Here is a 15,516-nt window from a genome sequence, read left to right as displayed (position 1 = left end):
ATCTGTAGAAAAGGCATCATGTAATATCTCCTTTCCCATCTTCACTTTCACAGTAAACTTCTTCCACTTTACCAAAGACATAATTCTTACTGTATTAAGAGTCTAAAAACCTCATGAAAAGAACATTTGTAAATACTGGTATCTGGAACCTCTTTTGGCACTTAGTAGAGTTTCCTATCTTTCCCTGTTTTATATATATTTCTGTTAAAATTGAACCTATAGTTAAAAACAGTATTCTGGACCAACTTAGGATTTTCTTAAAATAACTATTTAATATAACACAAAATGGAAAAGCAAAAGTGATGAAAACTTTCATTTAATGACTTTATATCTCTACTTTAGTTAGTATCAAGAAAAGCATTGCCCCAAGGAAAAAAATCATGTGAGAACAATGAAAAGAAAGCCCTCCTCCCCCGCAAAAAAATTTAAATTTGCACACATTTATTACAAGCAGTGATTTTGATTTGGGAGAAAAATTCAGGTCAAAATCAAGGCTGTATTTTGCTACTAGAATTCCATGGTAAAATGTCATCATAAGGAGGGAAATTAACATGTATATTTGAAATAAAAACATGCATATTTGAAAAAAAATCTACTTATTTATCAATAATATATCTGATTTAACTGATGGCCTTGTCAAGTAAGTGATGTGAAAGCATTTTCCACAGATCACATGAACTAAATATGCAGTTCCAAAATTTAAGAAAATATACAAAAACAAAATATTTTACAAACCATATGGGCAAAGGCCAATTAATAACGAGCAAGATTTCAGTATTTTCAGTTATTTCTGAGATCATCTGGTTAAAACAAAAGGAAGTAACAAGTATAACTACTGCTGCTGCTGCTAAGTCACTTCAGTCATGTCCGACTCTGTGCGACCCCATAGACGGAAGCCTACCAGGCTCCCCCGTCCCTGGGATTCTCCAGGCAAGAACACTGGAGTGGGTTGCCATTTCCTTCTCCAATGCAGGAAAGTGAAAAGTGAAAGTGAAGTCACTCAGTCGTGTCCGACACATTAAGTACTGATAAAGTCTTTTTAATATATTTCCCCCAAATTCAGAAAGACAACAAATCTAAAGACTGGATTACAAATTATGTTAAGCTTTCAAACTTACATTACATTGCTATGTGATTTCTTTTTTTTTTGGCTGCACTGGTTCTTCACTGCAGTGCACAGGATTCCAGTAGAATCCTGGAACTGGCAGCCTCTGGAGCACTAAGGCTCAGTAGTTATGACACAAGCTTTCTGTTGCATCACACAGGCTTAGTTAGCTGCCCCACATCATGTGGGGTCTTAGTTTCCCAACTGGGGACTGAACCGGAATCCCTGCATTGGAAGGACTGGACCATAGTAGACCATAGTAGAAGGAAGCTTCTACTATGTGATTTCTGCCATTTAAATCAAAAGGAAAGAACTGAGTGATAAATGCTATAGCAATTATCACTATATCCATCTATTATGTGACCAAGATTTCTCAGCACTCATATCTAAAAAAACTTAAAATTACTGTTGGAAGTTACAGCATAGCAATTAATATTTATGGATACATAAACTAAATGAATAAGGAAAGAAAATAGCAACGCCATCAATTTTAAGAAATATATTTCCAATATAACTCTACTCAATAGATTTAACAATTATAAATTACATGTTTATTAGTAATTATAAATCATTTAATTCAGTAAAAAAAAATTTAACAACTTTTAGTGGCAAGATCACTAAATATTAAATTTCAATAAATGTATATATCTTTTTATTCAGTAAACATATATCTATAAAGTATGATAGAGTAATTAAAATATTTTCAATTGCATAAAAATATATCATGTGAAGTTAAAATATATATATAGGGACTTCCCTGGTGGTCTAGTGGCTAAGACTCCACGCTCACAACTCAGGGAGCCCAGGTCCCCCACGCTGCAACCAAGAGTTCACACGCCACAACTAAAGATCCAGCATGCAGCACTGAAGACCAAAGATCCTATGGGCCTCAACTAAGACTGAGAGAAAAAAGCACAATATGAATTTTCCAACTGTTAAAAGAGGAGATGGCATACATATTTTTAAAGTTTTTTAAAACTGAAATATAGTTGATTTGCAATGTTGTTGTACATGTATTTTTAAAACAGATGATGATGAATATCAGATCTGAACTATCTTTAGAGATCACAGGATACACAGTGTCGTGTAAGTTTTATTTTTAAAATATCAACATGTACATCCTCAAAAATGTGTAACAACGCAAATACTTTATTTAAAAAGGGGGGGGCAGGGTATCTGCAAGAAAAAAAAAGTGAAAGTGGCTCAGTTGTGTCTGATTCTTTGCAACTCCATGGACTATAAAGCCCATGGAATTCTCCAGGCCAGAATGCTAGAGTGGGTAGCCTTTCCCTTCTTCAGGGGATCTTCCCAACTCGGGGATTGAACCCAGGTCTCCTGCATTGCAGGCGGATTCTTTACCAGCCAAGCCAAACCTCCCAAATCAAAAACCTAGACTGAGAAGAACCTCTGCTTATCAACTAATATATGTATATCTATAGTACATCTATTCCCTGGACTACTACATAGCAATAAGTAGCAATACTATAGAGCCTATCCCTTCTCCAGCAGATCTCCTCGGGAAGATCTTCTCTGCGTCCGCCCAGGAATCAAACCAGGGTCTGCTGCATTGCCAACTGAGCTATGAGGGAAGCCCCTATCTAGCAATAAAACAGATGATAAAGATATCAAAATACTTTGCTATGGAGTGATCTTACAGACTACACTACCAAGTAAAAAACCAAGATACCAAACAATGTTGAGAGTTTCTTCAAGAAGGGTGGCATATTCTAATGTTAAAAAAAAAAAACAATGGAAGGCTAAGCCATATAATATTTAAAGCAGGTTACCCATGGGTAAAAGAGAAGGGAAAAGAGGGAATCAGGACAAAAGTTAGACTTTTCTGAATAAACTTCTTTTGCAGATTTGACTTTGGAACCATGAAAACATCTTCTGCATAATTATAAAATACATTAAATTCAAAACATTTTTTAAAAAGCATATCCTCAAAGCAACAAAAAAAAGTTTAAATAAATAAATTAGCATAACTCTCACCCAAATGGTGGAATTACAAACCAAGAAAAAATAATTTCAAGTGTCTTTAAAACACAGTAATTTATACAGGAGAAAAACTATTAAAAATTCCAACATATGGAGGCTGAACAACACGCTGCTGAATAACCAACAAATCACAGAAGAAATCAAATAAGAAATCAAAATTTGCATAGAAACGAATGAAAATGAAAACACAACAACCCAAAACCTGTGGGACACGGTAAAAGCAGTCCTAAGGGGAAAGTTCATAGCAATACAGGCACACCTCAAGAAACAAGAAAAAAGTCAAATAAATAACCTAACTCTACACCTAAAGCAACTAGAAAAGGAAGAAATGAAGAACCCCAGGGTTAGTAGAAGGAAAGAAATCTTAAAAATTAGAGCAGAAATAAATGCAAAAGAAACAAAAGAGACCATAGCAAAAATCAACAAAACCAAAAGCTGGTTCTTTGAAAGGATAAATAAAATTGGCAAATCATTAGCCAGACTCATCAAAAAACAAAGGGAGAAAAATCAAATCAATAAAATTAGAAACGAAAATGGAGAGATCACAACAGACAACACAGAAATACAAAGGATCATAAGAGACTATTATCAACAATTATATGCCAATAAAATGGACAACGAGGAAGAAATGGACAAATTCTTAGAAAAGTACAACTTTCCAAAACTCGACCAGGAAGAAACAGAAAATATTAACAGACCCATCACAAGCACGGAAATTGAAACTGTAATCAAAAATCTTCCAGCAAACAAAAGCCCAGGTCCAGACGGCTTCACAGCTGAATTCTACCAAAAATTTAGAGAAGAGCTAACACCTATCCTGCTCAAGCTCTTCCAGAAAATTGCAGAGGAAGGTAAACTTCCAAATTCATTCTATGAGGCCACCATCACCCTAATACCAAAACCTGACAAAGATGCCACAAAAAAAAGAAAACTACAGGCCAGTATCACTGATGAACATAGATGCAAAAATCCTTAACAAAATTCTAGCAATCAGAATCCAACAACACATTAAAAAGATCATACACCATGACCAAGTGGGCTTTATCCCAGGGATGCAAGGATTCTTCAATATCTGCAAATCAATCAATGTAATACACCACATTAACAAATTGAAAAATAAAAACCATATGATTATCTCAATAGATGAAGAGAAAGCCTTTGACAAAATTCAACACCCATTTATGATAAAAACTCTCCAGAGAGCAGGAATAGAAGGAACATACCTCAACATAATAAAAGCTATATATGACAAACCCACAGCAAACATTATCCTCAATGGTGAAAAATTGAAAGCATTTCCTCTAAAGTCAGGAACAAGACAAGGGTGCCCACTTTCACCATTACTATTCAACACAGTTTTGGAAGTTTTGGCCACAGCAATCAGAGCAGAAAAAGAAATAAAAGGAATCCAAATTGGAAAAGAAGAAGTAAAACTCTCACTATTTGCAGATGACATGATCCTCTACATAGAAAACCCTAAAGACTCCACCAGAAAATTACTAGAACTAATCAATGATTATAGTAAAGTTGCAGGATATAAAATCAACACACAGAAATCCCTTGCATTCCTATACACTAATAATGAGAAAACAGAAAGAGAAATTAAGGAAACAATTCCATTCACCATTGCAATGGAAAGAATAAAATACTTAGGAATATAAATATATCTACCTAAAGAAACTAAAGACCTATATATAGAAAACTATAAAACACTGGTGAAAGAAATCAAAGAGGACACTAATAGATGGAGAAATTATCATGTTCATGGATTGGAAGAATCAATATAGTGAATATGAGTATACTACCCAAAGCAATTTATAGATTCAATGCAATCCCTATCAAGGTACCAACAGTATTCTTCACAGAGCTAGAACAAATAATTTCACAATTTGTATGGAAATACAAAAAACCTCGAATAGCCAAAGCGATCTTAAGAAAGAAGAATGGAACTGGAGCAATCAACCTACCTGACTTCAGGCTCTACTACAAAGCCACAGTTATCAAGACAGTATGGTACTGGCACAAAGACAGAAATATAGATCAATGGAATAAAATAGAAAGCCCAGAGATAAATCCACGCACATATGGACACCTTATCTTTGACAAAGGAGGCAAGAATATACAATGGATTAAAGACAATCTCTTTAACAAGTGGTGCTGGGAAATCTGGTCAACCACTTGTAAAAGAATGAAACTAGAATACTTTCTAACACCATACACAAAAATAAACTCAAAGTGGATTAAAGATCTCAACGTAAGACCAGAAACTATAAAACTCCTAGAGGAGAACATAGGCAAAACACTCTCCGACATACATCACAGCAGGATCCTCTATGACCCACCTCCCAGAATATTGGAAATAAAAGCAAAAATAAACAAATGGGACCTAATTAACCTTAAAAGCTTCTGCACATCAAAGGAAACTATTAGCAAGGTGAAAAGACAGCCTTCAGAATGGGAGAAAATAATAGCAAATGAAGCAACTGACAAACAACTAATCTCAAAAATATACAAGCAACTCCTACAGCTCAACTCCAGAAAAATAAATGACCCAATCAAAAAATGGGCCAAAGAACTAAATAGACATTTCTCCAAAGAAGACATACAGATGGCTAACAAACACATGAAAAGATGCTCAACATCACTCATTATCAGAGAAATGCAAATCAAAACCACTATGAGGTACCATTTCACACCAGTCAGAATGGCTGTGATCCAAAAGTCTACAAATAATAAATGCTGGAGAGGGTGTGGAGAAAAGGGAACCCTCTTACACTGTTGGTGGGAATGCAAACTAGTACAGCCACTATGGAGAACAGTGTGGAGATTCCTTAAAAAACTGGAAATAGAACTGCCTTATGATCCAGCAATCCCACTGCTGGGCATACACACTGAGGAAACCAGAAGGGAAAGAGACACGTGTACCCCAATGTTCATCGCAGCACTGTTTATAATAGCCAGGACATGGAAGCAACCTAGATGTCCATCAGCAGACGAATGGATAAGAAAGCAGTGGTACATATACACAATGGAGTATTACTCAGCCATTAAAAAGAATACATTTGAATCAATTCTAATGAGGTGGATGAAACTGGAGCCTATTATACAGAGTGAAGTAAGCCAGAAGGAAAAACACCATTACAGTATACTAAGGCATATATATGGAATTTAGAAAGATGGTAACAATAACCCTTTGTACGAGACAGCAAAAGAGACACTGATGTATAGAACAGTCTTATGGACTCTGTGGGAGAGGGAGAGGGTGGGATGATTTGGGAGAATGGCATTGAAACATGTAAAATATCATGTATGAAATGAGATACCAGTCCAGGTTCGATGCACGATACTGGATGCTTGGAGCTAGAGCACAGGGACGACCCAGAGGGATGGTATGGGGAGGGAGGAGGGAGGAGGGTTCAGGATGGGGAACACATGTATACCTGTGGTGGATTCATTTTGATATTTGGCAAAACTAATACAATTATGTAAAGTTTAAAAATAAAATAAAATTTAAAAAATAAATAAATAAAACACAATAATTTAAATACACATTTTTAGTGAGATAAACCTAGTGAGATATGCCACCAACAAGGAAATAAAAAGACTTTATTTTATTGGCAACTATATTTGTATTGATATTGTGAAACTATTTGTCTAAAAGAATAAAGCAAGTAAGTTACTAAATTAACATCATTAGGAACCAAGACACTCAACCCAAAAGCTATGAAAGAAAAATAGTGTTGTATTTGACAATGTAAGAAAATATCTTTCCTCCAAGGCAATAACCACCAAAAGTGAGGACAAAAAATTAGCAGGAAAAAAGTAGTTTAAATTACTAATAACTATTATTAGTATCACAGCAGTGGGCTCCTTTCTTTAAAATACCATTATTTTGTCAAATCTAAGAAACCATCATAAGATACATTATTACTGTCTATACTAATGTACAAAACATTTTTAACTCAACAAGAGGCATCCAGTTAATTTTAGAGATGTCAAAAATGTGGGAAAATGTGTCTGAGACTCAATATGAAAAGAATTTCTACAAATCAATAGTATTCCAAAGACCAAATGGAAAAAAGGGCAAAAGATATCAAGTAACAATTATCAAAAGGGAAATAAATGGACTATATGTGTTATGAGTGAGGTATTCAAACTACATTCAAAAGAAATACAAAGTAAGACTACACTGAGATACTGTTTTTTATTGCAAAGATCAAAAGGATGATAATATTGCTAAAGTGTGAGGGAACAGGCATGCTCTGACACTGCTGGTGAAAGTCTAAATCAGGTATAACAAAATTAGAAATGTACCTGTCCTGATATAGCAGCTCTACTTCTAGAAATTTATCCTGCAGATATGCTGATAAATGTGCAAAATAACCCATATAGAGGCTAGTTTATGCAACATTATTTTAAGTGGGGGAAGAAAGCTGATAGATCCTTCAATATGTTGGTGTTGGATAACAGCAATATATCATACACTGGAACATTATGCACCTACTGAAAAGAATGCTGCTGCGGCTGCTAAGTCGCTTCAGTCATGTCTGACTCTGTGCGACCCCATAGATGGCAGCCCACCAGGCTCCCCTGTCCCTGGGATTCTCCAGGCAAGAACACTGGAGTGGGTTGCCATTTCCTTCTCCAATGCAGGAAAGTGAAAAGTGAGAGTGAAGTCGCTCAGTTGTGTCCAACTCTTAGCGACCCCATGGACTGCAGCCTACCAGGCTCCTCCATCCATGGGATTTTCCAGGCAAGAGTACTGAGTGGGGTGCCATTGCCTTCTCCGACTGAAAAGCATGAGGGTGATTTTAATGGACTCTTATGGTTGGTGTCTTAAGATATATTAATTTTACAAAATAAGATTACAAACAGTGTGTACAATATACTACTGGTGAAGAAAGAGTAAGAAAGTGGGATGAAAATACAGATTTTCTTTGTGATAAATAAAATATTTCTGATGAGATAAACACGAAGCTACGAATACCATTTGCCTCTGGGATGGGAATGTGGGTGGCTTGGACTTACAATCACAAATACAAATCTTCTGATGTATTAGTTTTTAGTATATAACCTAAAAAAAAAATTAAAAAGCAACACTTGCCTTTTTTCCTTTTGAGGTTTCAGAATCCTCATCTTCATCTACACTGAGTAGATTTGCCTCACTACATAGAAAATAAGGGGGAAAAAAATCTTCAGTGACAATTACAACTCATACATTAAATTCAGAAGTTTTATTCTCCTTGTTCACCTAATACAGAGATCAGCAAACTTTCTGTAAAGGGCCAGAGACTAAATATTTTAGAATTTTGAAAGCCATATGGCCTCTGAAGCCACCACTCATCTTTGCTTTGCAACTAAAGTATGAAAGCAGCCACAGACTAAATGTGTGGCTGTGTTCCAATAAAACCATAACAAAGTCCAATGATGGGCCAGACTGGGCCCACTGGCTGTTTATTGACCTCTGCCATAAACGAACACGTAGTTTTTGTTTTCATCTTAACTACAGATTTCATCTACTTTCACTCATTTTTCCTTTCTGTCTTGGATTTTAAATTAGGGAGAAGGGACTCAAAAACAAAACAGAAGTAAAGAAACATACTGTTAAGAAAATCTTAGTTGATGGAAAAAAGTAATTTCAATGGTATTAACCCAATAAAATTGTTATACCTCTACCATTCTGAGAAATATCAAACCTTCACTGAGAATTATTGACCTCAGATTCTAAAAGACCAGAATTATGTATCTATTAACAGTTCATGTTAATCTGAACACAATGATAAACCAACTGTAATTTATAAATGAAGCATACAGAACAGGGAGCACCATAAAAGACACATTTTTATACATGACAAATATTCTATCAAATAAAGTAAAAATAAATCCTTCTGAAGACAACTCTGCTAAACTGTTTTTAGTTAAAATCTTAGCTATTAAAATAAAGATGTAAACTGTTTCAATATTGCTTGTATACAACTTTTTAAATGCTCTCCTACAAACATTTTACAAAAATGTTTAAAAAGTGGTACATTTTTAACTTAACATTTAACATCTTAACATTTAAAGGTGGTCTACTCAATTTCTGTAAATTTTTAACTTAACATTGAACATCTTAACATTCAAAGGTGGTCTAGTCAATTTCGGGTTTAATGCCAATTTGTCAAAACAACACCTAAGTAACAAACATCTGTAATAAAAAATAATCAGAAATAAAAAGAAAGAAGACCATAAAAATGCCAATTTTGAGTGAGAAACTTACTGGTTCAAAGTTCTCCTTCAAACAAAACTTAACTTCAAATTCAACATCTCACAGGTGAAGGCACCTAAAGTGGTAATGATGAACGGAGCTGCTGCCCAGACAGAAGGGAAGCGCCTACAATACTTAGCCAATATACTCTGAAAGACTTCTTGCATAAAATTTCTAAAAAGTACTTGCAGTTTTGGTAGAACTTAAGTGTATATATTTATGTATCTCTTAATTTGCTATTTGTTCTGGCCAGCAGAAACCAGATCAATAACCAAGAAACTAATAGCAATGCTAAATTTGTAATACAAATCTCATGACATGCAAAAGGTTGTATGAAAGCCATTTAAAAATCTACAGCAGTCACTCCAAGTACATTAACAGAGTATGATGAACGCTTCACTTAACTTCTGTCTGGGTCAACACCTGTGTTTAGCATTTATAGGGTTTCTGCTTTCTCTGGTAGCAATCTATGATGAACATGGTTGGGGATGGGGTTGGGGGTTGGGGAGAGTTTCAACTGCAAAGACAGACACTAAACTTTCTTACAAACTTCAGGAATTGTAATCTGCGTTCATTCACTCCTGGTAAATGGTGGCTTTTCTTATCACTACCTGAACAGAGTGCCATATTAAAAAAAAAAATAATGTCTTTAATAGGAAATCCACAATATGGTCAACTTTTAATCATAAGATTACATGTATAATATGTACATATTTATACATTGCAAAAGATTAAGAAATATAACCACATAATTATTTACCAATAACACAATTGCTTTTTCTTTCCTTAATGCTATTGTAAGTCAATGTTTTCTTAAGAATATCATACTCTTAAAAATATTTCCATGGAATATAAATTGTTTTTCTAATGAAAGTTTCATTCTTATAAAATATCTGAGGGGGTAAAAAGAATTCTTACTCTTTATCTGTATCTCCTTCACTTTCTTCTCCATGATCAAAGCTCCAATTATTTTTAAAACCTCCATCTCTTTTAGATTCTGATCTAGCCAAAGCTGAAATAAAAACAAACTCAGATAAGTATTCATTAATAGAGCTATTCAATATAAAATAAAATTGAGCATTTGCCAAATTCTTTGCTTAGTCAAGATTTTCTTTTGTTTGCTTTTTGCCTACTGCCTCTAAGAGAAAAAGAACACGTTAAAATCTGTTTATACACTTGTCCATATGTGTGAATGCGCTACAGAAAAAAGCTCAAATTCAGTAAAATATAATAAAAAATGTGGACAGGAAGACATGAATATGTATGAAATACATAAAAATCAACCCTGTATCTCCATATTTGATCACTGGTTCTAGAAATTAGTAACAATTTGCTTGCCTTATTAATGAGAACTAAATCCAGACCACCAGCCTTTTTACTACCTCAGCCAACCGTCTCTGCATTTTAACAGAAAAGAAACAAACCAAGGTTTTTTGGGTTAGCATCAGGGAGAGCTCAATGTTCAAAAAACCTCTCCAAATCAGAACACCAAACATGCTTAACTATGAGATTAAAATCATATAAATGCATGCCTGAAATATCCTGAAGCCATAAACAACTAGAAAGTGGGAACCTGAAAAATAAATGAAGTTCTGAAGGTGGCATTTATTTTGGAGCCACGTAACAAAAACCTGAGGCCTAGAGCTTAGGAAGATCACTTCTGGGGGGCCCAGCAAGATGAAAGGTCAGACTGAAGACCAGAAGGGCAACAATCCAACTGGCTGAACTAGTGCGGAAAAAAAACTTACTGAAGAAAGAGACGGCAGTGGGGGACGGGGGGGCATTGATAATTACAATATCATGCTGTTGGTTCTGGGTTCCGGGATTGAACTGAAGACAAACAGGGCTTCCCTGATGGCTCAGCACTTATAAAGAATCCACCAGCAATGCAGGCGACAAGTGTTTGATCCCTGGGTCGGGAAGATCCCCTAGAGGAAGAAAATGGCAACCCACTCCAGTATTCTTCCCTGGGAAAGCCCATGGACAGAGAAGCCTGGCGGGCTACAGTCCAAAGGGTCATAAAGAGTTGGACACGACTGAGAGACTATGCATTCATGCAAAGACAAATAAAGAATACCTCCGCTTCATGTTTAGGGAATACCTCAACATGAGCTCACAGTTACTCAGGTTTGGGACCAGAATTTTCATCACCTACATGGCCCAGAAGAGTCCATAATTAAAATGGAAAAGATGCACAATATCACAAAGATGTTAGGGAAGTGCAAAGCAAAAATATAATGAGATACTATTTCACATTTGTTAGGACAGCTATTTTTTTTAATGGAAAACAGTAACTGTTGGTCAGGATGTGGAGAAACTGGAACTCTTATGCATTACCTGTGGGAATAGAAAATGGTACAGCCATTGTGGAAAATGCTTGGCAGTTCTTCAGAAAGTTAAACATAGAACTACTCTATGATCAGTGATCCTACTTCTAGAAATATACCCAGAAACAACTGAGAGCATGGACTCTGAAACTTGTACACCAAAGTTCACAGCAGCATTATTCACAGAAGTCAGAAGGTGGAAACAACCCAAATGTCCATCAGCAGATGAACGGATAAACAAAATGTGCTGTGTTCACAAATACACATACAGAGGATTATTTTCTGCCTTATTTTTTGAATTATAAAGAAACGAACTCTAACATACTACAACATGGATGAACCTTGAAAACAGGAGTAAAATGCTTTACCCATTTTAACTCATGGGGCTTCCCGGTAGCTCAACTGGTAAAGAATACGCCTGCAATGCAGGAAACCTAGGTTCGATCCCTGGGTTGGGAAGATCCCCTGGAGAAGGGAACGGCTACCCACTCCAGTATTCGTGCCTGGAGAACTCCATGGACAGAGGAGCCTGGCAAGCTACAAGTCCATGGGGTCACAAAGACACACAACAGCAATTTTCACTTTCATTTTACTCATGCCAGACACAGAAGGACAATTACTGCATTATTCCATTTATATGATATATCTAAAAATAGGCAAATCCTGAGAGCAAGTAGAATAGAGGTTTCCAGGGGCTGAAGGGAGAGGAGAATGTAGAGTTATTTTTTAATGGGTACTGAGCTTTTGTCTGGGATGATGTGAAAGTTCTAGAAATCGATAGTGGTGATAGTTACATAACATTATGAATGTACTTAATGCCAATTTACATTTGTATATTTATAAACAGTTAAAACAATAAATTTTATGTTGTGTATATTTTCCCACAGTAAAAAACTGTAAAGGCTAAAACATAAGTACCAAAACCTCTAAATGACTAGCAGAATCAAATATAAATCTTCTCTAAAAAAACTAAAATGTCAATGTCTCAAAAAAATTCAAAAAAATATGAGTTTACAACCAAAAATATTATGAAGTAGGTGGAAAGAAGTCATCATGAGCAAATCTGAAACCTCTTTACATGTATAATATACATAAATAAATAGCAGATAATAGGAGCAAGGTTTTTCTTTCAGAAAAAGAAGTTATAAATTAGCAAGAGAGGAGAGCTAGAATGAACTGTTCATTCTAGTGGTGCTAAGTTAGAGTAAGAAGTATCAGTATGAACTTATATTTATTTGATACACATACAGATGAATAGATACAGAAACAAATACAGACACCTACAAGTGATATCCTAGTAGCAACAAGCACGCTTACAACCAGATTTTATTTTCTGAATACCATTCTCCAATACAAGGAGCCAGAGCTCCCTAGAGAAATGACTGATTCTAGGATGAGGCAGGAAAAATACAAGGTAAGTCTGGAGTATTCTGTAGGGCCAGAAAGCAAGAAGGCGTTAAAAAAAAAAAAAAAGGATGGTGTAAAGTAATTAGCCTCCAATTAAAATAAATAAATTAAACAAAAAAAAAAGGATGGGAAATTTCAAAAGGATTCAAGAACAACCTAAAAGAAATTCCCAATGACCAAAAGTGGAACAATTTTCACAAAAATAAATGATAACAGTACTGAATTATAATCCCCCTAATAAAATATTCATTATATAAATAACTGAATAAATAAATGGGGAGAAGGGACCCATCTTCCTTACAGAATTCCAAATAATACATATACAAACCCCTGCCTTTAAGAGACAGAACTTGTAATTGACTTCCAATGAGTCAACTACAGGAAAAGGTGACCAACAGTAAGAAATCTGATAATCACTACCTGCATCAAGTGAACATCAAAGTTAACATCAAAAGTGATGTTTTATTCATAGCATTCCCTTCATGGATCATAGCCTTGTCGTGGTGAAGGCACTTGCATAACTCAATGAAGCTATGAACCATGCTGTGCAGGGCCACCCAAGATGAACAGGTCACCATGGAGAGTTCTGAAAAAACGACTTCCACTGGAGGAGGGAATGACAAATCACTTCAATATTCTTGCCTTGAAAACTCCACGAACAGTATGAAAAGGCAAAAAAGATATGACACCTGGAGATAAGCCCCCCAGGTCAGAAAGTGCTCAATATGCTACTGGGAGATAGCACAGAAATAGCTCCAGAAAGAACAGAGGATGGGCCAAATGGAAATGACACACAGTTGTGCATATGCCTCGGGGTGAAAATAAAATCCGATGATGTAAAGAATACTGCATCGGAACCTGGAATCTTAGGACCATGAATCAAGGTAAATTGGACGTGGCCAAGCAGAGGCAGCAAGAGTGAACATCAACATTTTAGGTATCAGTGAACTAAAATGGACGGGAACAGGCATTTAATTCAGATGACCACTGTATCTACTACTGTGGACAAGAATGCCTTAGCAGAAAAGAGTCCAAGTGAACTCCTTATTGCAAAATTCAGGCTTAAATTGAAGAAAGTAAAGAAAACCACTAGGCCTTTCAGGTATAACTTAAATCAAATCCCTTATGATTATACAGTGGAGGTGATGAATAGATTCAAGTGATTAGATCTGGTGGAAAGAGTGTCTGAAGAACTATGGATGGAGGTTCATAACACTGTACAGGAGGCAGTGACCAAAACCATCCCCAAGAAAAGGAAAGCAAGAGGGCAAAGTGGTTGTCTGAGGAGACTTTACAAATAGCTGAGAAAAGAGAACAAGCAAAAGGCAAGGGAGAAAGGGAAAAATATATCCAACAACACGCATAGAGAATAGCAAGGAGAGAGAAGAAAGTCTTCTTAAATGAACAATGTAAAGAAATAGAGGGAAACAAAAGAATGGGAGACTAGAGATCTCTTCAAGAAAATTGGAGATACCAAGGAAACATTTCATGCAAAGATGGGCATGATAAAGGACAGAAACGGTAAGGACCTAATAGAAGGAGAAGAGACTAAGAAGAGGTGGCAAGTATACATTGAAGAATTGTACAAAAAAAGTCTTAATGATCCAGATTACTGTGATGGTGTGCTTACTTACCTAGAGCCAGACATCCTGGAATGCAAAGTCAAGTGGGCCTTAGGAAGCATCACTATGAACAAAGCTAGTGGAGGTGATGGAATTCCAACTGAGCTATTATAAATCCTTAAAAATGATGCTGTTAAAGTCCTCCACTCAACATGCCAGCAAATATGGAAAACTCAGCAATGTCCACAGTACTGGAAAAGGTCAGTTTTCATTCTAATCCCAAAGAAAGGCAATGCCAAAGAATGTTCAAACTACCATACAGCTGCACTCATTTCCGGAGAAGGCAATGGCACCCCACTCCAGTACTCTTGCCTAGAAAATCCCACGGACGGAGAAGCCTGGTAGGCGGCAGTCCATGGGGTCGCACAGAGTCGGACACGACTGAGTGACTTCACTTTCACTTTTCACTTTCATACATTGGAGAAGGAAATGGCAACCCACTCCAGTGTTCTTGCCTGGAGAATCCCAGGGACAGGGAAGCCTGGTGGGCTGCTGTCTATGGGGTCGCACAGAGTTGGACACAACGGAAGTGACTTAGCAGCAGCAGCAGCAGTCATTTCACATGCTAGCAAGGTAATGTTCAATATTCTTCAAGCTAGGCTTCAACAATACGTGAACTGAGAAATTTTCAGATATACAAGCTGAGCTTACAAAAAGCAGAGGAACCAGAAATCAAACTGGCAACATTTGTTGGATTATAGAGAAAGCAAGGGAATCCCACAGAAACACCTACTTCTGTTTCATTAAATATAAAGCTTTGACTGGGTGGATCACAACAAACTGTGAAAAATTCTTAAAAGAGATTGGAGT

The 15,516-nt window shown here is 36.1% G+C and overlaps 1 protein-coding gene across 41 annotated transcripts in view; it reads right to left on the bottom strand.

The window, feature by feature from the left end:
- Positions 1 to 15,516, bottom strand: part of SENP6 (SUMO specific peptidase 6) — a 132,770-nt gene that overhangs the window by 88,041 nt on the left and 29,213 nt on the right. For 26 of the 41 annotated variants that reach the window (XR_015132607.1, XR_015132603.1, XR_015132605.1 and 23 more), the window contains 2 exons: positions 10,269 to 10,362; positions 8,208 to 8,268 (listed from right to left, as the gene is read on the bottom strand). The exons of 5 other annotated variants lie outside the window; for them this stretch is intronic. Coding sequence is in view for 13 of the 36 variants with exons in the window: in XM_086316834.1 (XP_086172960.1) it covers positions 8,208 to 8,268; positions 10,269 to 10,362 (155 nt within the window). In the remaining 23 variants the exon portion in view is untranslated. Of the gene's footprint in view, positions 1 to 8,207; positions 8,269 to 9,362; positions 9,427 to 10,268; positions 10,363 to 15,516 lie in introns of those variants that run through there. 10 more of the 41 variants (XM_086316851.1, XM_086316847.1, XM_086316857.1 and 7 more) reach the window with 2 other exon arrangements.

The sequence above is a fragment of the Bos grunniens genome, chromosome 9 (genome assembly GCF_055505025.1).
Source record: "Bos grunniens cultivar Pamir isolate PY7600 chromosome 9, Bosgru_T2T1.0, whole genome shotgun sequence".
In the NCBI taxonomy this organism is placed as follows: Eukaryota; Metazoa; Chordata; class Mammalia; order Artiodactyla; family Bovidae; genus Bos; species Bos grunniens.
The sequence above is the reverse complement of the archived record's forward strand: the minus strand, read 5'-3'. Positions and strand labels throughout refer to the sequence as shown.